A 24749-nucleotide genomic window follows, 5' to 3' on the forward strand; every position below is an offset into this window, starting at 1 on the left:
CTCTGCGCGCTCCCAATAAAGCACTGCAGTTTCTCCACACTGTGGGTTTATTCCTCGTTACTGGGGGATGCAGATGGGCACTGTGGGTGCCCCCCAAACCCACGTCACGTGGCGGCGTCCCCCTCAGGCTGGAAGCTCTCCTCACGCCAGAGCTGGACCTGGCCCTCGGTGGCGGTGAGCAGGCAGGGCAGGGTGGGGTGGAAGGAGAGCGACTGCACCACGCCACGGCCCACTGCCAGGCTGAACACCAGTGAACCCTGCGGGGGGGGTGTGAGGATGTGGGGGGGCTCCCCTGGGACCCCCCCAAGTGCAGGCTTGGCCTCCCCTTGCCCACTCACCTCCACCAGGTCCCAGAAGTAGACATTACCATCCTCGGAGGCGCTGCCAACATGGGTGTCCTGCTCACTCAGCACGCAGTCCAGCCGGTATGTCGTGCTGCGGTGGCCCGTGTACCTGTGGGAGGGTTTTGGGGGGGATGGGGTGAAGTAGGGCCCCCCCCCCCCCCAGGGGGGCGGGGCACAGGGCCATGTGGAGGGGGCTCGTACTCGCCCAGCAGCTCCCCTGTTTCCTTGTCCAGCAGGCGCAGGGTGGAGTCGAGGCTGGCAGCCAGGGCACACTGCCCATCCTTGCTGAAGCAGACGCTGGTGATGGGGCCTGGAAGCAGATGGGAATTTGTGGGTGTCCTGGGGAGGACCCCCCCACACCTTGGGAGCCCCCCATGCTGGTGTCCCACACCCCCTCACTCACTCCCTATGTAGTCGGAGTAGAGCTGGCCAGCACGCAGGTCGTAGCGCCGGACACGACCGTCCACGGAACTGCAGAGAGGGGGTATTAGTGCAGGGAGGGGTCCTGCTGACCCCGATCCCAGGGGGCCCCGCTGGCCCTGTCCCCCCCGAGCGTGTCCCCATCCCCTGAGTGCGTCTCCATCCCTCACCCCGACAGGATCTCGTGGTCGGAGACCTTCACGCTGGAGATGCCGTCCTTGGCCTCATCCAGGACCTGGACGGGGTCAGGGCGGCGGGAACGGCAGTCCCAGCACCGGACAGTGGAGTCGATGGAGCCTGGTGGGGGGCCGGGGGGAAAAGGGGGTGTCAAGGGGGGGCTCTGGTGCTGGCAGGACCCCCTGAGACCACTTCCTTACCAGACACAATGATGGTGGCCTCCTCATTGAACTGGACGCAGTTCACCTTCTGCGAAACAAGCAGGGAGTCAGCACCCTGCAGGGAGCCCTGACCCCCCAAGTCCCCCTGGACCCCTCACCCCCACTGCCCCGTGTCCTCACCCCCGCGTGTCCCCGGTACTTGCGGACCACTTGTCCGGTGGCCACATCCCACAGCGCCACGGTCTTGTCAGCCCCACAGGAGCAGAGCTGGCTGTTGTCAAAGGAGCTGGGGGGGATGGGGTGCCCTGTCAGTGGGGCTGGGGGGTCCCCGAGGGGTGAGGGTCCCCACAGTCCCCTTCCCCTTACCCGGCGGCATCCAGCACCTCGTAGCCATGCCCCTGGTAGGTGCGCAGGGCTGTGCCCTTGTGTGGGTTCCAGAGCTTCAGGGTCTTGTCGCTGCCGCAGGTCAGGCAGTAGTTCCCGTCCACTGGGGAGGGGGGGACTGAGATGATCCCCCCGGCACCCCAAATAGGCACCCCCTCTGCAGGAACTGCGGTCCCCAGTCACCACCAACCCCCCACCCCCCCCCCCCCACCCCCCAGGGACAGGAGCCCGGGACCTCTTTCCTCCCCTCTGGCATGGGGACTGGGAGTGTACCCCCACCCCTTCACTCCCCCTGGGATGGGATCAAGGAATTGGGGTCCCCGTGTCCCCGGGATGGGGTGCGGGTGCCCGTTCCCCCCCCCCCCAGGGATAGGGCCCGGGTCCGCACTCCCCCCCCCATCCCGGTTCCCCCTTTGCTCCACCCCCGCCGGTCCCACCGTTAAAGCGGACGGCCCGCACCGCGCCCTGCCCGCACTCCAGCGTCCGCACCCGCCGCCGCGGCAGCTCGGGACGGGCGGGCCGCGGCCGCGGGAAGGCCATGGCGGGCCGGGACCGGGGCCGGCGCCTCTTCCGGCGGCGGCGGCGGAAGCGGGCGGCGGGGCGGCATGGCGGACCCGCGGCGACCGGCGCGGGTGGCTAGGTGGGACCGGGGCACGGGGGTGGGACGGACGACACCGGGGGGGAGACAGGGGTTTTGGCCCGTCTGACGGTGCTGCCCCCAGGTACAAGCCGCCGGCCACCGAGACCAACCCGGCGCTGGAGGACCCCACGCCCGACTACATGAACCTGCTGGGGATGGTCTTCAGCATGTGCGGGCTCATGCTTAAGGTGGGGGCACCGACACTGGTCCCGGGGGGCACTGTCACCGAGCGGGGCGGGGGGACACCTGCCCAGGGTGCCCGGCCCGGGGTGAGCGGTGGGATGATACTTTGGGGACTGAGTACTGTTCGTGGGGGGGTTCTGGGGTGGCTGAGGGCCGTGGGGGCACAAGGACCATCCCCGGGGCGGGTCAGGGGCACAGGGACTATCCCCGGGGGTGTTTGGGTGGTCGACGGTCAACGGGGGAGAGGGGCTGTTCCCGGGGGGGGGGGGTCAAGGGCTGTCCCCAGTGGGGTTCAAGGGGACAGGGGCCATCCCCAGAGGGTTTTGAGGTGGCCGAGGGACAAGGAGGGGACAGGGGCCTTCCCCAGGGGGTCCCCACACTGTACCAAAGGGGTCCCCACGCTGTACCCCTCCGCCCGCAGCTGAAGTGGTGCGCTTGGATCGCTGTCTACTGCTCCTTCATCAGCTTCGCCAACTCCCGCAGCTCTGAGGACACCAAACAGATGATGAGCAGCTTCATGTGAGTGCCGGCAGCTCCGGATCCAGCCCTGGGGTGCTGCATCCCCTGCGGAGGGGACAGCGGGGAGACCATCCTGGTTTTGCAGGGATCTCTGAAGCCCGGGCTGGTGTCTCTCTCCTCTCCAGGCTCTCCATCTCAGCCGTGGTGATGTCCTACCTGCAGAACCCCCAGCCCATGTCCCCTCCCTGGTGACAGCCAGTGTCGTTCCCTGGGGAGGACGCTCACCGTGGGAGAGGCAATGGGTTGAGTCGGGGCCGGGACGATAAAGGAGATGCTGGGACAGAGCTTGTGATCATTGTGGTTTGTACGTACCTGCGTGGACTGGACCCTGCTTAGAGTCGCGGCCTCAGCAGGCAGATGGGGTGGATGGACACACCACACACCCCCCCCGGGGTTGGGGGAGCCCCAGGGGTGTGGGACCCTGCTTGGGGGATCTGGGGGGCCTGCTTGGGGGAACGGTGGGTGAAGATGGTAGGAGTCGGAGGGAGTGATGGGATGTGAGGGCTGGGGGAGCCCCAGGGGGCTTGAGGGGAGCTGGGGGGGATCCAAGGGGAGCCCCGGGTGGGGCTGAGGGGAGCCATGGAGGTGGCAGAGTCCTGGATGGGGCCCGGCGCCATCGCCTCTGTGAGGGATCCGGCTCCTCGACGCGCCATTGGAGGAGTGAGCTGTCTGTCTCTCGCTCTGCGCCGACTACGCCTCGGCGGGGGCGGGGTTTCGGGGGCTGCCACACGTCATTGGCTACTGAGCATTCTCCCGCCCCCGGAGGGGCCATTGCCGACGCCCGCCTCGGGAGGAGCGGCTCGCGGTGTCAATCATGGGCGCTCCTCCTCCTCATTGGCGCCAGTCCGTTATGTCACCGCCCCGCCTGTGTGTGGGGGGGGGGGGGGGGGGGGCGGGTGGTGTGTCTTCGTGGTATTCCGTTACGACCAGCCTCCACGCGCAGCGGTTAATCAGAGCGCGGGGCGGGGCCTGAGCGGCTTCCCCCGCCGACCATTGGCTCTCGCTTGCCCAGAGGGGGTGGAGTGGGGACCCCCCCCAGGTCATGTGGACGGGCGGTCACATGACCGTGCCCGCGAGCGACATGGCAGTGCCCGGGGCGGTAGCACTGCTACTGCCGCTCCTCGGGGCGGCGGCCGCGGGCTGCGGGTACCAGGTGGGCCCGGGGGGATTGGGCCGGGCAGCCACTGGAGAGGGACTGGGCGAGACTGGAGGGGCTCTGGGAGAGGCTGGGGGAACACCGGAGCGTCCTGGGGGAACGGGAACTGGGGGAGCTGGGAGGCACTGGGGACACTGGGATGGCCTGGAGGAGCCAGGAGAGACTGGGAGCATGAGGAAACGGGGACTGGGAGAGATCGTGGTGGGGAAGCTGGGAACCCAGGAGGGACTGGGGGGCAATTGGGAGGAACTGGGGCAGGGAGAAACTGGGCTGAGGGAGCTGGGATACTGGGAGAGACTGAAGGGAGGTGGGGAAACATGGATGGGGCAGCTGGGCTGGGACTGGGCAAACTGGAAGAGGTCAGATGTGGGGAGCAGTGATGGACTGGGAGAGGGAAACTGGGACAATCTGGGCCTGAGGAATGGGAAGGAATTGGGGTTTGTCATGGGCTGGGACTGGGAACATTGCGGAGAGGCTGGGATGGGGGTGCTGGGAGTGGAAGAGGAGGGTTTAGGGTATTGGGGTGCCTGTAGGGGGCTGGGGCACGGCTGGACAGTGACAGTCACGTGCCCCAGCTGGGCTGTCACTGGGGGGAACAACAACACGTAGCCATCCTGGCCTGCCCTTCCCCTCCAGGCAGGGGACCCAGGCGTCCTGGCCACTGGTTTTTAATGGCCATTTGCATCCTCCCCTGCAACCCAAGGGCTTCCTCTGGACATGGCTGGCAGGGGGGCAAGGGGGGGACGCAGGGCGTGGGCACAGCCCCATACGAGCCCTCAGAGACTCTGCTTGCGCCCGCAGTCGTGTCCGCCCACGCACCCTGACCTTCTCAATGTGCACCTGGTGCCCCACACGCATGATGACGTGGGGTGGCTCAAGACAGTGGAGCAGTACTTCTATGGAGGTGGGTGTCTCTGCCACTGTGGGGTGGGGGGGGATGGTCCCCGGGGAGGGGCAGTGACGTCCCCAAGGCCACTGCAGCACCTGCGGGGACAGAGGTGATAGCTTCAAGGTCACCGTGGGGGTGGAGGTGACGCTCAGCAAGGCCAGTGTGGGGTCGAAGGGACACTGAGTGCCAGAGATGGAGCCTGCAGCCTCACAGCAGGGCGGGGGTTGGGGGCAGAAAGACAAATCCTGCCCTCGGGATGGGGACAGGACCGTGATTTCTGCCCATTGTCCCCAGCATGGTGTTGTGACCCCGTTTTGCCTCTTGTTTTTGCCTGTCAGAACAGTGCTGGGACCCCTAGGCCTTTCTGTGTTCCACCCTCTATGTCCCTTGGATGTTTTTGTGCCCCCCTATGACCCCCTGTTCTTCTCCCACATCCCCTGGAGGTTGCTGTGACCCTATCCCCCCTATTCCATGACCCCATTACCCCCGGATGCCACCTGTGTCCCCACGGATGTTGCCGTGACCCCGTATACCTTATTATGCCGTGCCCCTGTGCCCCCTCCCTGCCTGTCACGGTTGACCCCATCAGTGCGTAATGAGGTGCAGCACGCGGGGGTGCAATACATCCTGGACTCGGTGGTGGCCCAGCTGGCAGCCGACCCTTCCCGCCGCTTCATCTACGCTGAGGTGGCCTTCCTGGCCCGCTGGTGGCGGCAACAGGACGAGGCCACACGTCACACCGTCCGCCAGCTCGTCGAGCAGGGTGCGGGGGGCACGGCAGGGATGTCCCTCGAGGGGGGAATCTGCTACTGAGAGGGATGTGGGGGGTGTCTCTGGAGAGGGACGTGGGCATGGGGACTCACAGGGTTGGGGGGGGCTGGGGTGTCCCTGAGGGTCATGGGGAGCACTGAGGGACATGAGCAGGGGGGGACTGGGGTGTCCTTGGGGGCATGCAAGGACATGGGGCAGAACTGGGGTGTCTCTTGGTGGACAGGGACATGGATGGACAATGACTAGAGTGTTCCTTGGAGGATATGGGCATGGGGGGGGCCTGGGTTGCCCTGGGGGAAGAGAGACTTGTGGGGTGCTACTGGGGTGTCCCAATGGGGATTTAGGGGGGATACTGGTGTGTCCCTGGAGAGACACGAGTACAAGGGGTTCACAGGAACACGGAGGGGGACTGAGGTGTCTCTGGGGGGTTACAGGGGGGTGCATGGGGACATGGGGGGGGATTGGGGTGTCCCTGAGGTGAGATGGGCATGGGGATGTGCCTCTGAGGGGGCACAGAGGCTGGGGGGAGGCTGAGGAGTCTGGGGTGGCCCCAAGGGACTTGGGGTGGTGCCGGTGTGAGGTGCTGCTTGTTCCTGAGCACCCCCCCCTTTCCCTGCAGGCCGCCTGGAATTCGTGGGGGGGGGCTGGTGCATGAGCGACGAGGCGGCCGCCCACTACAGCCCCGCCATCGAGCAGCTGGCACTGGGCCGTCGCTTCCTGCGCCAGGAGTTCGGGGCCTGCGGCACCCCTCGCGTGGCCTGGCAGATTGACCCCTTCGGGCACTCGCGCCAGCTGGCTGCCATCTTTGCCCAGGTGGGAGACCCCCCACTCTGCGCCCAACCCCCCCACCCGGCCCCACAGGGGACCCTGGCATCTAGGCTGACCCCTTCCTCCCTGCAGATGGGCTATGACGGACTCTTCGTGGGGCGCGTGGACTACCAGGACAAGGCGACACGGGAGCAGCTGCGGGAGATGGAGTTGCTCTGGCGGGCGAGCATGAGCCTGCTGCCCCCTGCCGCCGACCTCTTCACTGGTGGGACGGAGTGCAGGGCCCCTCCCAGGGCTGGGGGTCCCTTGGGTCTCCCCCTGAGCTCTTCCTGGGGGCTGGTCCTGTCCCGGGGTTCCCCACTGGGTGTTGCCCATCCCTTGAGCCTTCCCCTGTCCCCTTCCCCTCCCCTCCTGAGGGTGACCTGTCCCTTCCCAGGTCTGTTGTCCCATTCTGGGGCTGTCGCCGTCTTCTGGGTTCCCTCTGGGATTTTTCCTTGTCCCTAGGGCTGAGCCCATTCTCCATCCAGCTGATCTCAACCCTGTCCCCAGCCCAGCTGCCCCATCCCTGGGCTGACCAGGGGGGTGACTGTCCCCAGGCATCCTCCCCAATGTCTACAACCCGCCATCGGGGTTCTGCTGGGACCAGCTCTGCTCCGACCCGCCCGTGGTGGATGAGGACAGTGAGGAGAACAACGTGGACAACATCGTCTCCACCTTCCTGCAGATTGCTGCCAGCCAGGTGGGTGCCCCTGGGTGATGGGGTGCTCCCTGGGGTGGGTGGGTGATCCTGGACACCAGGGTTTCCCTCTGGGACAAGGGGTGCTGACCTGTCCCATCCCCACCCCAGGCCGAGCACTACCGCACCAACCACATCATCATGACGATGGGTTCCGACTTCCACTATGAGAATGCCAACCTGTGGTTCAAGAACATGGACAAGCTCATCGCTCACGTCAATGCCAGAGTGAGTGGGGTCTCCCCTGTGTCTCCCCCCATGTATCCCTGCTGTCTGCTGTGCCCCCACCCCAGCCCGTCTCATGCCCTCCCCTGCTTTTCCAGCAAGCCAACGGCAGCCGCGTCCACGTCCTTTATTCCACCCCGTCCTGCTATCTCTGGGAGCTGCACCGGGCCAACCTCTCCTGGTGAGGCCAGGGGAGTGAGGGGGAACCCAAGCCATTGGGTGGGATGTACAGACGGACAGGTGCAGCCTGGCTTTCCCACAGGTCCCTGAAAATGGACGACTTCTTCCCCTATGCAGATGGCCCCCACCAGTTCTGGACGGGCTATTTCACTAGCCGACCCGCCTTCAAGCGCTACGAGCGCCTCAGCAACAACTTCCTCCAGGTGGGACGGTGGCCCGCATACTGGGGGCCCCATCCTGGATGCTTGGGACCCCTGCCCCTCTCCCTGACCCTCCCTTCCCTCCCGGCAGATCTGCAGTCAGCTGGAGGCCTTGGCAGGGATGGCGGCACGGGAGGGTCCCTACGGGCCTGGGGACAGCTCTGTGCTCCGTAAGTGCCGGCATGGGGCCCCTGGGGACCCCTCTGGATCTGCCTGATGCCCCCTTGCCCCACCCGGCAGGTGAAGCTGTGGCCGTGGCCCAGCACCACGACGCTGTGACCGGCACCGAGAAGCAGCACGTGGCTGATGACTACGCCAGGCAGCTGGCGGCGGGGTGGGAAAGCTGCCAGGTAGGGCCCTGCCACCTGTTTTGGGGGGACAGATGGGGTTTGGGGGGTGCAGGGCCAGGGCTAGCAGTTGGGTGTGGACCAGCATCACATCCATGGGGCAAACTGGTATCTGGGGAGGTGAACTGGTTTCTGTGGAGAACAGGAGCTGGTGGCTGTCTTCAGGATGAGCCCCTGACCCTGGCCAGTGTTTTGGGGACAAGCTGGGGTCTGGGCAGCCAGAGCCGGGGTGGCAGGCCAGCGAGCACCCCTCGTTACCTCCCCTCATTACCACCCGCACCACGTGACCGTCCCCTGCTCCCGGCAGCTCCTGGTCGCCAATGCCCTGGCCAGCCTCAGCGGCAGGAAGGAGAACTTCGTCTTCTGCAATGCCCTCAACATCAGCATCTGTCCCCTGACAGAGGCGGCCGGCCGCGTAAGCACCTCAACGGGGGTCTGGGGGGGCTGTGGGGTCCCAGCGGGGCTAACGCACCACATCCCTCTGGCCCCCAGTTCACCGTCATCCTCTACAACCCCTTGGGCCGCCACGTGTCCTGGCCCATCCGGCTGCCAGTCAACGGGGCATCCTACGCGGTGACGGACCCCCAGGGCCAGCCTGTGCCCAGCGAGGTGAGCCCGGGCCAGCTGCCGCGTCCCCCCCACCTGCTGACAAGCCCCCCCTGACTCTCCATGCCTGTCCCCAGGTCGTCCCCATCTCCAACTTCACCCGCCGGCTGCAGGGGGATGGGAGCATTGCCACACAGGAGCTCCTCTTCCAGGCCTCTGCACCCCCCCTGGGCTTCAGCACCTTCATGGTCTCCCGGATGAGCCGCAGGGACCCCCGTGTACCCCCTGCCCAGACCCCAGTGTTGTCACAGCCTCGGGAGATCCAGAATGAGGTATGGTCCCACTGCGAGGGATGCATTCCCCCAACATGTGCTGGGCACTGGGTGGATGCAGTTTGGGGTCTTTCCCCACAGGGTCCCTGGGGCTGGAGCAGGTCCCTGGGCAGGGGAAAGCCCATGGTGTTAAGTCCCCGGTGGAGCTGCACCTCTGTTGGCCCAGTTAAACCAGTCCTGGGGCAATGGGAGGAGCTGGCGGTGTGGGAGGGGGCTGAGCAGGGACAGGACAGATGCTTGACCTGCTGCTGTCCGGCCCCGCAGCATGTCCGGGTGCTCTTCGATCCCCTCACCGGGCACCTGAAGGAGATCCAGAACCTGGACAAGAGCATCTCGCTTCCCGTCTTCCAGAGCTTCTACTGGTGAGCACTTGTGGACCCCAGACACCTGGGTCCCTCGTGCGGGGCCTTCTTACACCTCTTGTCTTCCTCCTCCTCCTCCTCCTCCTCCTCTCGTCCCAGGTACAACGCCAGCATCGGCAACGATGAGACCCCCCAGGCCTCGGGCGCCTACATCTTCCGCCCCAACAGCTCTGAGCCCATCCCCGTCTCTGGCTCCAAGCAGGTCTCCACGTACCTCGTGAAGGTCTGTGGTGGGGACCATGTCCCCTGGGGTGTCCTCGGGACCAAGGGTGTCCCCAGGGTGCTGAGCCTTGCCACATCCCTTGCAGAATAGGCTGGTGCAGGAGGTCCACCAGAACTTCTCCTCATGGTGCTCCCAGGTGGTGCGGCTCCACGCGGGGCAGCCTTATGTGGAGCTGGAATGGACCGTGGGGCCCATCCCCGTGGAGTGAGTTAGGGACTTGGGTGTGTGTATGTGGGTGTGTGTGTGCTTCTGAGGTGGGGCCCCCTCGAAGCCCACTGCTCACCCCCTGCCTCTCCCAGGGATGGCTGGGGCAAGGAGATCATCAGCCGCTTTGAGACGACGCTGCAGACAGATGCCCGCTTCTACACCGACTCCAATGGGCGGCAGATCCTGGAGCGCAGGTTGGGGCTGGCCCACATGCTTGCTGTGGCCCCCAGAGACCTCCGTCCCCCTCCCCGTAACCGGGCTTTGCCTCATCCACAGGCGTGACTACCGTCCCACGTGGAACCTGAGCCAGACGGAGCCCGTGGCGGGGAATTACTACCCTGTTAACAGCCGCATCTTCATCAAGGTACCAGTTTTGGGGCAGTAGCAGGTAAATGGGGCTGAGCCCGGGGCAGAGCTCATAACATGTGTGGCCTTTCCCTCCCTGCCCACAGGACAAGAAGTTCCAGCTGACGGTGCTGACGGACCGCTCACAGGGCGGCAGCAGCATCTTCGATGGCTCCCTGGAGCTCATGGTGAGGGGATGCAGCGTGGGCGGTCCCCAGGGTGGGGGGATGCGCCGGGACTTAACCACCATCCCCTCCAGGTCCATCGACGGCTCCTGTACGATGACAACCGGGGCGTGGGGGAGCCGCTGGTCGAGCTGGGAGCCAACAAGCAGGGGCTGGTGGTCCGCGGCCGCCACCTTGTCCTCCTCGACACAGTGGAGTCAGCAGCTGACCAGCACCGGCTCCTGGCCCAGGAGCTCTTCATGGCGCCCTACACGGTGCTGGCACCCGGCGGGGGCCCCTCCTACCGCCGTGGCCATCCCAGCCTGCAGCAGGTGAGGTGGGGAGGGGGCTGCCCAGGAAGGGGTGGGGGGAGCTGTCACGTTGCCCCCCCCCCCCTCACCCTCTCCCCACAGTTCTCGGCACTGCGGCGGGAGCTGCCCCCCAACGTCCACCTCCTGACGCTGGCGCCCTGGGATGCCGGCACCCTCCTGCTGCGCCTGGAGCACCAGTTTGAGAGGGGTGAGAGTGCCAACGGCTCCCAGCCCACCACCGTCAACCTCCTGGTAAGCTGCTGCGTGCCGGGGGGGGTGTGCTAAGCCCGGTGCCAAGCCTGGCCAAGGGCCGACCCTGTGGCCAGGCTCCCCCCACGGCTCAGCCTGCCCCAGGCTCGAGGGGGTCCCCATTGCGGGGGCTGCTCACTGGTCCCAGAGGTGATCCCTGCCGTGGGGACGAGTGTGGGGTGGTCACTGATGGGGTTTTCCCCCTCTCCCAGAACCTTTTCTCGGCTTTCACCATCACCTCGGTGCAGGAGATGAGCCTGGGAGCCGACCTGCCACTCAATGCCATCTCCCGCCTGGTGTGGACCCCAACCACAGGTACTGGGGGGGCGTTCCTGGGGGTCCTGGGGGAGCTGTCAGCCTCCCCTCACCCCTCTCCTCTCCTCCCAGGTCCAGCCCAGCCCCGGCCAGTCCCCAAGCTGGACCCAAGCCAGGTCACACTGCAGCCCATGGAGATCAGAACCTTCCTGGCCACGGTCCAGTACAACGTGCCTGGAGGTGGCTCAGCAGGACTGTGAGCAGCCCCAGCTCGGCTGGGGGGGCTCTGCCCACCCCCTGCCACCCCCAAGTGTATTAAAAACCACGAGACTTTTCCCAGGCACGGTTTAATCAGGGAGAGGTGGCGTCAGGGCTGAGGGGTGGCCGGGGCCCCCTCCTCATGCGAGTAGCAGCACTGGGTGCCCAAGGAGCAGTTTCCCTGTGGGAGAGGAGATGGGTGAGGGGGCTGTGCCCTGCCCCAGGGCCAGACCCCCTGCCTTGTTCCCAGACCCCCACCCACCTCCTTGAAGCGTTTGCAGGGGAAGTTTTTCAGGCTCGTGCCATCGTCTGTCCGCTCTGTCCGTTTGTTCTGGTGTCGCTTCCGCTTCTCCTGGAGGGAGGGAGAGATGCCGCCCCTGGGAGAGGGAGGCCATGAGCTGAGGGTCGGGGCATAAGGGGTGGAGAGATGTTCCCCCCCCAAAAGGACAGAACGAGGGACCCTTCTCTCCTCCCCTTTTTTAGGGGATCCTTATTCTCCCTCCTGGTAAAAGGTGGGGGGAAACATTTTGGTCTTGCTTGTTTGAGAAGGGGCAAGAATGGCTGCTGGAAGCCCAATGCCAAAATCAGACACCCAAGAAGCCCCCCCACCCCTTACCCAGCTTTGGCCCTGGCTTTGGGACCCCAAAAGGCTTCAGGGTTTTCCGGGAACCGCTTCAAGCCCCGTTTTCTGGAGCTGGGGTTGGCATCATCACGGAGGGTGAAGGAAGCCTGGAGCCTAGGGGAAAAGGGGGAGTCAGGGCCCTGTGGGGGGTCAGCAGGGCCTCCCCATCCCCTGGGCTAGTTGCATGGGGCTGCTGCGGGGTCGTACGTGGGCTCCACAGAGAGGATGCGGGAAGCTGGGCTGGTCTCAGCAAGCCGCTCGCGCTTCACCGGGTGGATTTTGGCCTAGGGGAGACAAGGTGGGGGTGTTCAGCTCAGCCCCTGGGGTGGGGGACCGGGGCGGAGGGTCCCTGAGCCCCCTCCTTACCCAGCAGCGCATGATGTCCCAGAGCACGGCGGGCGGTGCGTCTGTCTTCACGGCATTCTTGCAGGCGTGGGATAGTGAAACGCGGTAGCCGGCGTGCAGGAGGGCGGACCTGGGGTGCAGCCGCTCAGGGATGGGGTGTGTACAGATGGAGGGGGGGGGGGCAGGATTCACAGGGTTTGAGGCAGAAGAAGGGATGTTTGGGGTACCCAGGTAGGAAGGGCAGGGGACTTAGGGTGCCCCTGGTGCTGTGGGGAGTTTGGGGTGCTCCTACCTGAACTGTAGCAGGGAGGGGGTGTTGCAGTGGATGGTGCTGCTGAGGCTGTCGAGAGTGTAGTAGAGGGGGACATCGCCCAGCTCCTGCCCTCGGCATACGGGGAGCAGCAGAGTCAGAGTTGGCGCAAGCCCCAAAATTTGGGGGGGCTCGATCTGGCCTTGAGCTCAGGATGCCAGAGCTCTCCCCGGGCTCGTCCCCTCCCTGTCCCTGTACCCGTACCCGTACCTCAGTGACGACGCTGAGCATCCCCTGCATCCGCTCCTCCGTCTGGAAGCGCCCGGGGCTGCTCTGCAGCGCTGCCAGCACACGCTCCACGAAGGCCGGGTCGTGCAGGGGCTCAGCCCACATGGGGCCGCCTAGCTGGGGGGGGGACGACACAAGGGGGAGGGGGTGTCAGTGCTTGGCAGGGGCACAGAGGGGATGGGGGACAGGGGGACGTGCACCCACCTGGTGCCGCTGCTGGCAGAACTCACAGGTGGGACCCACGGGCGGCCCTGTGGCTGCCCCATACTTGAAGCTGGAAGAGGAAAGCCAAGGGGTGAGCAGTGCCCCGCTGTCACAGGGCAACCCCCCCCCCCCCCCCCGCCACCACAAAGCCCCCCCAGCCCCGCCGTACCCAGTGCCGTGGCTCGTGACTTTGCCCAGGCGCTGGAGGTGGTGAGTGCCGCAGCCCACGCAGTGATAGACCAGGGCCTGCTTGCTGCCGGGACAAGGTGGGGTCAGGGGCAGCAGGAGGGTGCAGACCTCCCCCGCCGTGGCTCCCCGTGTTTTCCCCTCCTCACCTGGCCGAGGCCTTCACCTTCGCCTGCCCCGTGAAGACCCGCACGAAGACACGGATGTAGAAGTCGGCGCTGATGGAGAGCAGCGGCACAATGAAGCGCTGGTAGCAGTTGGCGCGGCTGTCTAGGCTGTGCAGGATGATGCGGAGGGCCTGGAGGCAGGGGAAACATGGGATGGCACTGACCTGCTGCCCCCCCCCCCCCCCCCCCCCCCCCCAGCTGCTGGCAGGACCATGGTGGTCTCAGAGACCCCCTGAGCACTCACCATCTCATGGCAGAACTTGCCCTTGAGGGACATGGCCCCGTATTTGCTGTAACATGTCTCGGCGCTATTCCCTGCCATCACACCCATGTCTGTGCAGGTGACGCAGAGCAGCCCTGACCGGGGCGGGGGGGGGTTGTCAGGGGTGCTGCCAGGAGGACCCAGCTGTCAGGGATGCCCCCCCCCCCCCCCCCCGCCCTCTCCCTGGCTGCTGCTGCTCACCTCCTTCACTCACAGCTTGCACGGCAGCATCCAGGAAGGGTGCGGGGCTGCCATAGGGGTCCAGGTCGATCACGTCGAAGGGCTCCCTGTCTGCCTTGCACTGGTACATCAGCATCCTGGGCGGGGGGAGAAGGGGAGTCCCGGAGCAATTAGGACCCCAGTCAGCTTCCTCAGGTTCCCAGACCCCCCTGACCCTCAGGAACCCCCACAGAAACTAATGCCTCTGCCCAGCACGTGCTGGGAGGGACTGGTGCTATCCCCACAAACCAGCCCCCACCTTGAGGCTGTGTCCCCTGGGGCAGGGGGACAGGATGTCCCATCTAACCACCCCCCGTGGGGACGCTGGGACCAGTGTTGGGCCCCCCCCAGTACAGGAGGAAAACCCCAGCAAGACCACTGAGGCAGCCAGGGCTGCGCACAGGGTGTCTGGAGGTTGGTGGGGGGTGAACCGCAGCATCCCACTCCCCGGTGGGCTTCAGGGTGGGCTGCTGGGGTGCAGTGAAAAGGAGGGGGTACCTGGCATCAGCCATGCGGGGGGCCACCAGGTCCCCTACCCCGTTGAAGGCCACGTTGCGGTTCATCAACTCCACCGCCCGGGCTGAGAAGTCGTTGGCCACCACGGCCCGCAGCCCCGGCACCTCCTTGGCGAAGCGGATGGAGCGAAGCCCTGAGGCTGCCAGCGCCTCCAGGACCCGCAGCCCTCCCTGCGGGGAGAGGGTGCTGCCGACAGATGCTCGGGGGGGGGCCGGTGGGGCAGAGACCCCGACCGGGAACAGAAGGGGCATGGCAGCTCCCGGTCCCTGCAGCACCCTCCCACCCACCCCCCCCCCAGCACCTCGCACACTTCTCCTGGCTTCGCTGTCCGCGGGGCCTCAGGTCCGTCGGGTGCCGGCACGGTGTCACCATCCCCATTGTCGTTCTCCGGCGTTTGAGGGCCGCCTGTGTCCGTCTTCTCCTCCCCAGGGAGGACGACTGGAAAAGATGGGGGGACCCGTGGCAGAGCAGAGTCCGGGGGATGGGAAGCCCAGGGGACAGGGACCCTGGGATGGTACCTACCCCGGATCCCCTTCGGCTGCAGCTGGAGCCGAGCAAACTCCGTCATGACAGCACAGCTGCAGGGGGGACGCGGCATCAGGGACCCTGCTGGGGGGGGGGTGTAATCCCAAGCCCCCCCATGGTCCCCCTGGGGCAGCCCAGAGGCCCCAGGACATGCCAGAGCCCCCCACAATCCTCCCTGGAGCCCCCTGAGACCCCCGGGACAACCCCATGTCCCCTCCCTGCCCAACCTGGAATACCCCAGAGCCCCCCATTACCCCGCTAGGACAACCCCGAGCCTCTCCACCACCCCCTCTCGATGTTCCCGGGCCCCCCCCACTCACGTCAGGTCGCGGTTGAAGCCCTGCACGGGGTTGTAGAAGACCTCGTTGGCGCTGGGGAAGAGGATGGTGGCTCGACCCTCAGAGATCAGCGTCTCGCCGGCCCCGGGGGGGTCGCCCGCACCCGGGGGTTGCACGGAGCCGTTGGGGGAGCCCCCGTCCATGGCAGGGGGATGGCGGGGGTGGCCCGAGGTGACTCTGCGAAGGGTGCTGAAGGTGGCCGCTGTGTTGGGGGCGGAGGGGGGGGGTTAGCGCCGCACCGGAGCGGCTCTGGGGGAGATGGGGCGGGAAATGGGGGCGGGGGGAAGCCCCCGCAAGTGGGAGCAACAGGCGGGGAATGCGGGAGGGGAGGAGCCCCCCCCGCCGGGGGAAGGGGGGAACAGCGGCGCTGAGGCAGGGGAGGGGAACACGGAGCCCCCGGAGGGGCCGGGGCGGGGTCAGACCCCCCTCAAGACGGGACCGAGGGGGGATACAGCCCCCCCCTCCCCCCCAACACGTGGCACGGGAGAAGCCGGGCGCCCCTAAGCCCTGCACGCGCCCCGCCAGACCCCGCCTCCTCCGTGTCACGCCCCTTCAGGCCCCGCCCCCGGATGACACCCCCGCCCCGCCGGTAACACCCCCCCCCTCCCGCTCACCCGCCCGCGCCGCCCCGCGCATCCTCCGCACCGCCCCTCACATGGGCGCTGCCATGTTGTGGCGGGCGGGGCGCGCTCACGTGATCCGCGGCGGACGGCGCCCCGCGAGGGCCATAAAGGCTCCGCCCACCCCGAAACGCGGCCGGGAAACCTGATCCCACGGCGGCGGGGGGGGGGGGGGGGGTCGCGGATCCCAGGAGAGAGGGACCCCGGGCAGATTCCGAGGGGATCCACCGGGGGAGGGGCTCAGCTGATCCCGCGGGGGGGGGGGGGCAGGGATACCCGTGTCTCTGCGCGTCCCCGTGTACCCCCCTCCCCGTCGTGTCCCCAAGGGGGCGGGGGGGGGGGGGGGGGGGGGGGGGCAGCGCGCTGCGAGGAGGGGGAGGGGGCCGCCGCTCGGCGCTCGGCTTGCCGTGCCTGCGGCGGGTGCGCTTGCGCGGGAGGCGCGCCGGGCGGTGCGGCGTTCGGCTGATCGCGCCTGCCGCACAATGAATGGCCGCTGAGCGCGGCGGGGACGGGGACGGGCACCGGCAGCGGCACCGGGAGCGGCCGGAGCCGCAGCGCAGCCCCCCCCTGGCCTCCGGTAAGGCGGGGACATCCCCTCCCCCCGGGCCCCGCCACCGCCCCGCCTCCTGCTCCCTCGGGCCTGCCCTTCACCCCCCCCCCCCCCCCCCAGGCCTCGCCACCCCCCCCCCCCCGCTTCTTCCCCCCCCCCTCCCCCGGTTTCTCCGGGCCTGCGGCACCTTTCTGTCCCCCGGGTTGGGGGATTCCCCTACGCCCCCCACCGTTGCCAAGGGAATGCGGTCGCGTCTCCCCCCGCCGCAGTACTGGGGGTTCCCCGTCCTGTCCCGTCCCGTCCCCCGTGTTTTGGGGTCCCCCCCCTCCCCCCTCGGGATTGGGGTATTTACCGATCCCGCCCCGCCGCCGCCCGAAATTTGGGTCCTCCCCGTTGTCTCCTTCAGGTTGCGGGATCCCCCCATTGCCACCTGCGAGGGCTCGTGTGTCGTCGTCCCCTGCCCCCCCTCCCCCAAGGACTGGGGGTCCTCTCTGTCCCCAATTCTAGGAGTGGGGGTTTCCCCCTGTTCCTCCCCCACGAGATGGGGAAAACTCGTTCTCCCTGGAATGGGGATCTCTTTCTGCCCCCCCCCCCCCCCCCGAGTGTTGGGACCCCCCCACACACACACACACACTCCAGGAATAGGATCCTGTCAAGCCCCTGCTTAAACTGCGGTTTGCCCTCCTGCGGTCACCGCCAAATACTGAGGAACCCCTTGTCCTCCCCAGGCTGGGGGATCCCCTTGACCCCTCACCACCCCCCGGGAATGGGGGTGCCCCAGACTTACCAAGCCTGCCCCCACCCCAGGCTGGAACCTTGCTAGACCTGGAACCCCTTGGCCTGAGGACCCCCGTGTCCCCAGGCTCGGAGACACCTGAGAGTCGCCAAGGCAGGGATCCCCCCAGGCAGGGACATCCCCCCCTCAGGCAGGGACCCCTACACACACCACCCCAAAAGGGGAAAACACCACTTTGCTGTTCTTTCACCCACCCTGTGTCCATGTGTCCATCTGGCCTCACCATCCCCCTCTCCCAGCCGGGGTCCCCCTTCCCCAGTTTCAGGGCATCTCAGGACCCCCCAGGACCCCCCCAACTCTTGGAGCACCCCCACTCCTTAATATCCCATTTGGAGGGATTTTTCAGCTCCCCCTGAGCCAGGGTGGGGGGTTGTTCTTGGGGCTCTGGGGCAGACCCAGACTGGGCGGCTGATGGGGAGGAGGATCTGGGGTTCCCCCCCACACCGGGTGGGTGCCCGGGTGAGCTCTGCTGGGGGGGGATGCTGGACCCCTGTGGGGCTGTGTCAAATTCCTGTGCCTGATCTGTTCCTCATCCCTCCTCTGTGTCTGTCCCCGTCCCCCCGTGTCCTGGCCCCCTTTTCTGTCTCCACCCTCCTCACCTCTCTCACTGTCTGTCTGTCCCTATCTCCCTGTTCTGCTCCCCATCACCGCTGTGTCCCCCCATGTCCCTGCCCCGATCCACATGTCCCTTGTGCTCCTACACTGCTCCCTGGGTACCTGTTCCTTCATGTCCCCCATGTCTGCCCCCCTTCCCTCTCTACCTGTGTCCATGTCCCCCATGTCTGCCACCATTCCTTCTGTACCTGTGTCCATGTTCCCCATGTCCCTCCCTGTCTCCCATGTCTGCCCCACTCTCTTTGTCCCTGTCCCCACCATGTCTACCCCATGCCCTGTGCTGCTGTTCCCACATGTACCCCATATCTGTCTCGCTCCTTATGTATCCATGGTCCCTGTGTCGCCCACATCCCTACACGTCCCCTATGCCTTCCCCGCTCCCTGTGTCTCTCTCTCCGCGTGTCCATCCTGCTCCCTGGGCCCCCATCCCCCGTGTCCCCGTCCCCGCAGGCCCCCGTCGGCTGCCGCAATGGCTCAGACGCTGCAGATGGAGATCCCCAACTTCGGGAACAGCATCCTGGAGTGCCTGAACGAGCAGCGGCTGCAGGGGCTGTACTGCGACGTCTCGGTGGTGGTGAAGGGCCACGCGTTCAAGGCGCACCGGGCCGTGCTGGCCGCCAGCAGCTCCTACTTCCGGGACCTTTTCAACAGCAGCAAGAGCGCGGTGGTGGAGCTGCCAGCCGCCGTCCAGCCCCAGTCCTTCCAGCAGATCCTCAGCTTCTGCTACACGGGGCGGCTCAGCATGAACGTGGGCGACCAGTTCCTGCTGATGTACACTGCCGGCTTCCTGCAGATCCAGGAGATCATGGAGAAGGGGACTGAGTTCTTCCTCAAGGTCAGCTCGCCCAGCTGCGACTCGCAGGGGCTGCACAGCGAGGAGGCACCCTCCTCCGAGCCCCAGAGCCCCGTGGCCCAGACCTCGGGGTGGCCCTCGGGCGCTGCCGCCCTGCCCCTGGTCTCGCGGGTGAAGACGGAGCAGGGCGAGCCCGACGGGGTGCAGTGCACCTTTGTGGTCAAGCGCCTCTGGGACGGCGGCCCCAAGGACGGCGCTGCCGGCGGCAACGGTAGCCGCAAGATGGCCAAGTTCTCGGCGCCTGAGCCGGGACGCCAGCCGCAGCCCCCCGCCCCGGCAGCGGCGGCGGGACCGGCCCCGGCGGCGGCGGCAGCAGCAGCAGCAGCAGCGCCGCCCGGCCCCAGCGCGGCCGACCAGACCAGCCCCGGGGGTACGTCCAGCGCCTACACGAGCGACAGCCCCGGCTCCTTCCACAATGAGGAGGATGAGGAGGAAGACGGGGGCGAGGAAGGCTCTGACGAGCAGTACCGCCAGATCTGCAACATGTACACCATGTACAGCATGATGAATGTAGGGCAGGCAGGTGAGGCTCCGCCCTCGGTGGGGGTGGGTGGGTGTGGCCTGTGCTGCACAGCCCACTGGGTGTGGCCTACCGATGCTCCACCCATGTGATACGGTCAAATGAGGCTCCAGCTCTGGGGTGTGGTTTGAGGAAGGGGTGTGGTCATTTAAGGCACTGCCCATGGGGGGGTGTGGTCAAATGGGGTCTCCGCCCATGAAGCATGGTCAGCCCATGGACAGCCTTGGAAGTGGCTGGGGAGGGGTGTGGTCAACTGAGGCTCCACCCACAGGGCATGGTCAGCTGAGGCTCTAGGGTGTGGTCTGGGGAGGGGTGTGGCCAAGGGAGGGGCCATATCTGGGGCGTGGTTTGAGAAGTGGGTGGGGTCATCTAAGGCTCCACCTCCTTGGGGGTGTGGCTGAAAGCAGGTGAGGCTTCCATGCTGTGAGGGTGGAGCTAAAGGGGGTAGAGGGGTTGAAGCTCCACCCCTGGGTGTGGTTTATGTCCCCACTGCTAGGGTGGGGCTACAGGTGGGGAGGGGCCAGCTGAAGCTCCACCCAAGGGGAAAGGTGCTGGGTGTGGCCTGTCAGGCTCCACCTTGTGGGTGGTGCTTGGCTAGGGGCATGTCCCAATGGAGCTCCATCCCCAGGCGATGGTTATGGGGGGCGCGTGGCCATGGATCGAGCTGTCACCATGTCTCTGTCCCCCCTCCCCGCGTCCCTGGCCCCATCCCATGCCCCCTCGGGGACTCCTCCAGAGGCCCCTGGAGAGGCGAGGTGGGAGCCCCGGGGTCCAGGCCCCGCTGACCCCCCCCCGTGTCCCCCCCACTGACCCACCCATGTCTGTGTGTCCCCCCCAGCCGCAGAGAAGGTGGAGGCGCTGCCAGACCAGGCCACTTCGGAGTCACGCAACCGGGTGCGGGTGCGGCAGGACCTGGCCTCGCTGCCGGCCGAGCTCATCAACCAGATCGGGAACCGCTGCCACCCCAAGCTCTATGACGAGGGAGACCCCGCGGAGAAACTGGAGCTCGTCACGGGTACGTTTGGGGTGGGGGTCCCTGCGGGGTGCGGGTCCCCTCGGGGCATCCGGCCCCTCTGACCCTCCGTGTTCCCCCCAGGCACCAATGTCTACATCACACGGGCGCAGCTGATGAACTGCCACGTCAGCGCAGGGACGCGGCACAAAGTCCTCCTGCGGCGGCTCCTGGCGTCGTTCTTCGACCGGTGAGTCGGGTCAGGGCACCTGGCTTCTCCCCCTGCCCGGTTTTGGGGTCCTGCAGAGGTGTGTGTGGGAGGCAGATGCCCAGGTTCTCACCCCATTTTTCACCTCCCTTGCTAGCAACACCCTGGCCAACAGCTGCGGCACGGGCATCCGCTCATCCACCAATGACCCCAGCCGGAAGCCGCTGGACAGCCGGGTCCTGCATGCCGTCAAGTGTGAGTGGGGGGACACAGGGGGACAGGAGACACGCTGGGGCAGAGGTGGGACCCCAGGGGTGAGGGAGTCCAGGAATCGGGGCAGGGGGAGGCCAGGGAAAGAGGTCCAGAGGACTTTAGGGACAAGGGGGAGCCCAGGGTTGGGGGACCCACGGGGACCGGGGGTACCAGGGGATAGAGGAGACCCCAGGGAGAGAGGGACACCAGGAAATAGGGCACAATGGATACCCCAGAGCTGGGGGCGCTCCGGAGAGAGGGGACGATGTCACGACCCACTCAGAAAAGGAGGGTGAGTGACTCAGATTCACAAATCCCCAGCAGTGTGGACTAAGGTGAGACAACTCTCAGGGTCTGTATATGAACGTTTATGAGATTCCCACAGTGATTAATACACATCTTAAATGAAGCTTTACAGTAATTCGTTAGGTATATAACAAATTATGGCATGCGGTGAGGTACACCTTGCGTTACTTAACAACTCTAAAAGAAACAGGGGGGGGGGGGAGAGAGAGAGAGAGAGATCACCAGTCCTCGTTCCAGCCAACGGGGTGTTTTGGTTCCTAAGAGCGCTCTTCTGCCAAATTCCACTTTTGCTTTTTTAGTGGCACCTATCTTCCCCCTTTCTGTTTGAAGTATCAGTACGAGCCACCCTCCTGCTATGGTAGCACCTTCATTTCAGGTTCCCACCCCACCCAGGTGACATGTAGGGTGATTTGGGTTGAGAGAGGAGTACTGTTGTCACACATGTTTAGCATGATCTCCGTAATCTTTGTTAGCATGTGCAGGGGTGTCAACTTTAATATGCCTTTCGTGGATAATGAGGCAGAGATCATTCATCGGACGCGAGGGCCCCAAAAAACAGAGTTAACGAGCTTCACAAGTTGCACCTGAGCAGAACCGTCGCTGTTCCTGTCGCACGGGTAGCTTTGTCAGTCCATTGAGCGCCAAGCCCGCGTTATTCAGCTCAGGCTACATGCGAGTGTTTGAGACGTTCCTTGGAAAGGCTTGGAGGGCCTCCGCGTGCCCCCACCTCCCCTTATCTTCACCAAGTGTTGTCTCTTGCCGTCGTTCATGCTTCTCTCGGGCTGCTTCTCTCAGCCTTTGTTTCAGGGAGTTACAAGGCATCTCCTGCAGGCAGGGGACAGGGCGGACCCCAGAGCTGGGGTGGGGGGGGGGACGACACCGTGGGGACCGGTGATCTGGCTGTGAAATGGAGCTGGGGATGCAGATTTAGGTTCCTGAGCAAAACCTCTCTACAAGACACCCGTGACTCCCCAGGGCACGTGATGGCAGACTTGCGGGGGGGAAACACAGAGGGCTGCTTGTGACCCTATCTCCCACTCCCCAGTTTACTGCCAGAACTTCGCCCCCAACTTCAAGGAGAGTGAGATGAACGCCATCGCCGCCGACATGTGCACCAACGCCCGGCGCGTCGTGCGCAAGAGCTGGATCCCGAAGCTGAAGCTGCTGATGGCCGAGGGCGACTCCTACACCTCCTTCATCAACGACACCGGCAAGCTGGAACCCGACATCATGGGCCCTGAGCCGGCCTTCGACGCCAGTGGGCACGAGGGCGAGGCAGGCGCCCCGGGGGAAGGCCTGCAGTGACCCCTGCCTCAGCCCCCCCGGGGACCCCCAACCGTGGGGGGACCCCCGCCGGGTAGGGACCCTCTCTAGTAGGGTCCTGCGGCCAGGTGGGGACCCCCACCGGGTAGGGCCCTGTGACGGTATAGGGACCCGTGTGGGTGTAAGGTCCCCCCCCCCCCCCCCCACCAGGCGGGCACCCCCTCGGGGCCAGGACTCCCCCCCCCCCCAGGGGCAGGGACCCACCCGGGGAGGTCCCCGTGCCACCGTGGGGCCCCTGGCCATGGGGTCCGGTCCCCTCCCCATGGGGTTTGGGGCTTAGTGGGGGTGGCAGCAGCTCAGCTTAGCCTGGCTGCCCACCCCCACCCCCCCCAGCGGTTTTGAGGGGCTGGGGGGGGTGGGCCGGGGCATCGCTCAGCTCAGGCGTTCCTTCCGTGCCCCCTCCTGCTCAGGCATGAGTTGACGAAATCCCGTGTTCCCTCCCTGGGGCCAGTGTCTCTCCTGCCCCCCCCGCCCCGCTCTGGGTGCCCCATGTTGCCTCTGGGGCCCCCATGTCTCCCCCACGTCCCCTCCCCAGGGCTGACGTTTCTCCAGGCACCCGCGTGGGTCCCCCATGTCCCCTCCCCGGGGCCACTGTCTCTGCAGGCAACCGCATGTGTTCCCCCTCCCCCCCCCCCCCGCCGTGTCCCCTGTGTCCCGTCCTGTCCCGTCCCGCCCCCCCACCGGGGACCAGCATCTCTCTGGGCAACCCGGGCAACCCCACGCGTTCGCCCCGGTCCCCCCTGTCCCGGCGTCTCCCCAGGCGCCTGCATGTGTCCCCCAGGTCCCCCGCGACCCCCCCCCCGGGGGGCCAGAGTCTCTCCAGGTGACCGTGTGTGTCCCCTCCCAGGTCCCCTGTCCACGTGTCTCTCCGGGTTCCCCCCCCCTCGTTGTCCCGTCCGTCCCCCCCATCCCCTCCCCAAGGGCAGCATCTCTCTGGGCATCTGTGTTTGTCCCCAGGCGATGGCACATGTCCTCTCCTTGCGCTGCCCAGGTGCCCCCCCCCCCTCCCTTGTCCCCAGCTCCCCCCACCCTGGCAGAAAGGGGGGTGTCCCCTCTTGTCTGTGTTGTTTCTCCCCCACCCCGGGCTGGATGGGGACGTGGGCAGGGGGTGGCAGAGTTGAGCCCATGTGTGGACCCCCCTCAATGGGGATGGGGACCCCCCCACACACAGGGTTAAAGGCCTTGTTAAAGTTCCTTCTTGTTAGTTTGCCCCCCCCCCTTTCTTAGCCCCCACTGGGGTCTGTCCTCGGGGGTGGGGGGGATGACATTACCCTGGGAGCAGCCAGGCAAGGGTGGACCCAGCGTCCTGGCCGGGGTAATTTGGGGAGGGGGTCATGGGTTGGAATCCCACCTCTGCAGGAGGGGTCCAGGGGGGACGATGATGACACAGGGACCCCCCCCCTGCAGCCCCAGCTTTGCCCCCCACCCCTCTCCCTGGCACCAGGGCTTTGCACCAGCTGTACTCCAAGCCCCAAAGGGGGAAACTGAGGCACCGTTCAGTGGCTCCCCCCCCTGCACAGACTTGGGGGGGGTGTGGTGTGCTGGGAGGGAATCCAGGTGTCCACCGCCCCCCCCCCCCCCTCCCCCCCGGCAGCCCCCCAACAGGTCTCCTGACGTTCGGTCAAGTGCCTTACCCGCTGCCCGGCCCCCGGGCTCCGATTGCGTCTCCACTATCTCATCGCTCCGTGCCAAACTGCCCCCCCCCCCCGGCCCCCCCCCGCTGCCCCGGCCCGGGGGGGGGGGGGGGGAGCACGGGGACACCCCCCCACACACACACTCCTCTCGCACCAACCCGGACGCCTGGGTTCTCCTTCCCCCCCCCTTTTCCCTGTGCCTCAGTTCCCATCCCCTTCCCCTGTCTGATGAGTTGCACCGGTCTCAGCCCCATGAGGGGTGTCCCTGTTGTGGCCCCCCCCCCCGGGCACTCAGCGAGCCCAGTCCCTGCTCCCCCACCCCACACCGGTGGGGTCAGGCTATTTCGTTTCCTCTTTTTCTTCTTTTTTTTTTTTTTCTTCCAACCTAAAAGCTGTACAGAAGAGGGGAGCGCGCGGCGGTGTCTCGGCAGCATGGACCCCCCCCCCGGGCTTGCGCTTCCCCCCCCCCCCCCTTCCCCTCCCCGCGCCCCCTCCCCCGGGGCCGCCAGTGTCTGTCCTGTGTTATGAAGTGCCAAGACGCCCGTTCCCGGTGCCCCGCGCCCCCTCCCCTTCCCCCCCCCCCCCGAGTCGCTGGAGAATTGCACATGAACTGCTGTACGAGAGCGGAGAGGGACTGCAGAAATGTTAATAATGATAAATAAAACACAGAGGTTTGTAACAGCCCCCGCCTCCCGCCTGCTGGGGGGGGGGGCGGTAACCCACCCCACCCCCCCAAACCCTCGCCGGAGGGGGGCTGCATGGTTGGGCTTGCACACGCCTGTGCACTGGAGAGAGGGAGCAAAGGGACTTGGGGGGGGGGGGTTGTGCGTTGCATGTTGCGCTGCG

At 66.4% G+C, this 24749-nt stretch overlaps 5 protein-coding genes across 7 annotated transcripts; 3 read left to right on the forward strand and 2 right to left on the reverse strand.

Annotated features, from left to right (window-relative positions):
- Positions 1–35: 35 nt before the first annotated feature.
- Positions 36–2062, reverse strand: WDR83 (WD repeat domain 83). The gene is made up of 9 exons (XM_049810699.1): positions 1924–2062; positions 1469–1589; positions 1283–1388; positions 1142–1190; positions 935–1061; positions 748–815; positions 546–654; positions 339–453; positions 36–257 (listed from the first exon to the last, which is right to left on the reverse strand). Exons 1-9 carry the CDS (start codon positions 2024–2026, stop codon positions 105–107), a joined length of 951 nt encoding a protein of 316 aa, XP_049666656.1. The 5' UTR covers positions 2027–2062; the 3' UTR covers positions 36–104.
- On the forward strand, positions 2036–3112 carry WDR83OS (WD repeat domain 83 opposite strand). Its single transcript, XM_049810705.1, has 4 exons — positions 2036–2126; positions 2209–2314; positions 2731–2828; positions 2954–3112. The coding sequence occupies exons 1-4, from the start codon at positions 2092–2094 to the stop codon at positions 3018–3020; spliced, it is 306 nt and encodes a 101-aa protein (XP_049666662.1). The 5' UTR covers positions 2036–2091; the 3' UTR covers positions 3021–3112.
- Positions 3113–3869: 757 nt separating this feature from the next.
- MAN2B1 (mannosidase alpha class 2B member 1) lies at positions 3870–11429 on the forward strand. Its single transcript, XM_049810680.1, has 24 exons — positions 3870–3981; positions 4786–4888; positions 5463–5636; positions 6264–6457; positions 6545–6677; positions 7009–7151; positions 7260–7376; positions 7472–7554; positions 7636–7756; positions 7845–7923; positions 7994–8103; positions 8408–8515; positions 8593–8709; positions 8784–8978; positions 9243–9340; positions 9440–9563; positions 9649–9767; positions 9863–9964; positions 10047–10134; positions 10223–10303; positions 10375–10611; positions 10693–10842; positions 11052–11154; positions 11227–11429. The coding sequence occupies exons 1-24, from the start codon at positions 3871–3873 to the stop codon at positions 11352–11354; spliced, it is 3018 nt and encodes a 1005-aa protein (XP_049666637.1). The 5' UTR covers position 3870; the 3' UTR covers positions 11355–11429.
- TRMT1 (tRNA methyltransferase 1) lies at positions 11429–15991 on the reverse strand. 2 transcript variants are annotated; one of them, XM_049810688.1, is made up of 17 exons: positions 15930–15991; positions 15257–15476; positions 14934–14989; positions 14713–14849; positions 14394–14581; positions 13878–13993; positions 13659–13771; positions 13397–13545; positions 13231–13314; positions 13062–13131; positions 12840–12974; positions 12612–12697; positions 12341–12449; positions 12182–12258; positions 11969–12088; positions 11615–11729; positions 11429–11533 (listed from the first exon to the last, which is right to left on the reverse strand). In XM_049810688.1, exons 2-17 carry the CDS (start codon positions 15415–15417, stop codon positions 11462–11464), a joined length of 1788 nt encoding a protein of 595 aa, XP_049666645.1. In that variant the 5' UTR covers positions 15418–15476; positions 15930–15991; the 3' UTR covers positions 11429–11461. The 2 variants fall into 2 exon arrangements, with proteins under 2 accessions (XP_049666645.1, XP_049666644.1); XM_049810687.1 differs by having other exon boundaries at positions 15889–15961.
- A 365-nt stretch (positions 15992–16356) lies between these two features.
- On the forward strand, positions 16357–24410 carry NACC1 (nucleus accumbens associated 1). Of its 2 annotated transcripts, XM_049810689.1 has the most exons (6): positions 16357–16471; positions 18306–19231; positions 20067–20243; positions 20325–20430; positions 20546–20643; positions 21992–24409. In XM_049810689.1, the coding sequence occupies exons 2-6, from the start codon at positions 18325–18327 to the stop codon at positions 22249–22251; spliced, it is 1548 nt and encodes a 515-aa protein (XP_049666646.1). In that variant the 5' UTR covers positions 16357–16471; positions 18306–18324; the 3' UTR covers positions 22252–24409. The 2 variants fall into 2 exon arrangements, with proteins under 2 accessions (XP_049666646.1, XP_049666647.1); XM_049810690.1 differs by lacking the exon at positions 16357–16471 and having other exon boundaries at positions 21992–24410.
- The last annotated feature ends 339 nt before the right edge of the window (positions 24411–24749 follow it).

Source organism: Accipiter gentilis, chromosome 9 (assembly GCF_929443795.1).
Source record: "Accipiter gentilis chromosome 9, bAccGen1.1, whole genome shotgun sequence".
Lineage (NCBI taxonomy): Eukaryota > Metazoa > Chordata > Aves > Accipitriformes > Accipitridae > Astur > Astur gentilis.

Coding starts and splice junctions, on each gene's coding strand:
- WDR83 (XM_049810699.1), bottom strand. CDS start 2,026: ATGGCCTTCCCGCGGCCGCGGCCCGCCCGTCCCGAGCTGCCGCGGCGG. Junction 1,590..1,923: donor GCGGGCCGTCCGCTTTAACG/GTGGGACCGGCG, acceptor CCCCCTCCCCAG/TGGACGGGAACTACTGCCTG. Junction 1,062..1,141: donor GGCCACCATCATTGTGTCTG/GTAAGGAAGTGG, acceptor GCCCCCCACCAG/GCTCCATCGACTCCACTGTC.
- WDR83OS (XM_049810705.1), top strand. CDS start 2,092: ATGGCGGACCCGCGGCGACCGGCGCGGGTGGCTAG. Junction 2,127..2,208: donor CGACCGGCGCGGGTGGCTAG/GTGGGACCGGGG, acceptor TGCTGCCCCCAG/GTACAAGCCGCCGGCCACCG. Junction 2,829..2,953: donor CAGATGATGAGCAGCTTCAT/GTGAGTGCCGGC, acceptor TCTCCTCTCCAG/GCTCTCCATCTCAGCCGTGG.
- MAN2B1 (XM_049810680.1), top strand. CDS start 3,871: ATGTGGACGGGCGGTCACATGACCGTGCCCGCGAGCGACATGGCAGTG. Junction 7,377..7,471: donor TCGCTCACGTCAATGCCAGA/GTGAGTGGGGTC, acceptor CTGCTTTTCCAG/CAAGCCAACGGCAGCCGCGT. Junction 8,516..8,592: donor TGACAGAGGCGGCCGGCCGC/GTAAGCACCTCA, acceptor TCTGGCCCCCAG/TTCACCGTCATCCTCTACAA.
- TRMT1 (XM_049810687.1), bottom strand. CDS start 15,910: ATGCGCGGGGCGGCGCGGGCGG. Junction 14,582..14,712: donor AGCCAGGAGAAGTGTGCGAG/GTGCTGGGGGGG, acceptor CTCTCCCCGCAG/GGAGGGCTGCGGGTCCTGGA. Junction 12,698..12,839: donor TGCTCAGCGTCGTCACTGAG/GTACGGGTACGG, acceptor TGCCGAGGGCAG/GAGCTGGGCGATGTCCCCCT.
- NACC1 (XM_049810689.1), top strand. CDS start 18,325: ATGGCTCAGACGCTGCAGATGGAGATCCCCAACTTCGGGAACAGCATC. Junction 19,232..20,066: donor GATGAATGTAGGGCAGGCAG/GTGAGGCTCCGC, acceptor TGTCCCCCCCAG/CCGCAGAGAAGGTGGAGGCG. Junction 20,644..21,991: donor GGTCCTGCATGCCGTCAAGT/GTGAGTGGGGGG, acceptor CCCACTCCCCAG/TTTACTGCCAGAACTTCGCC.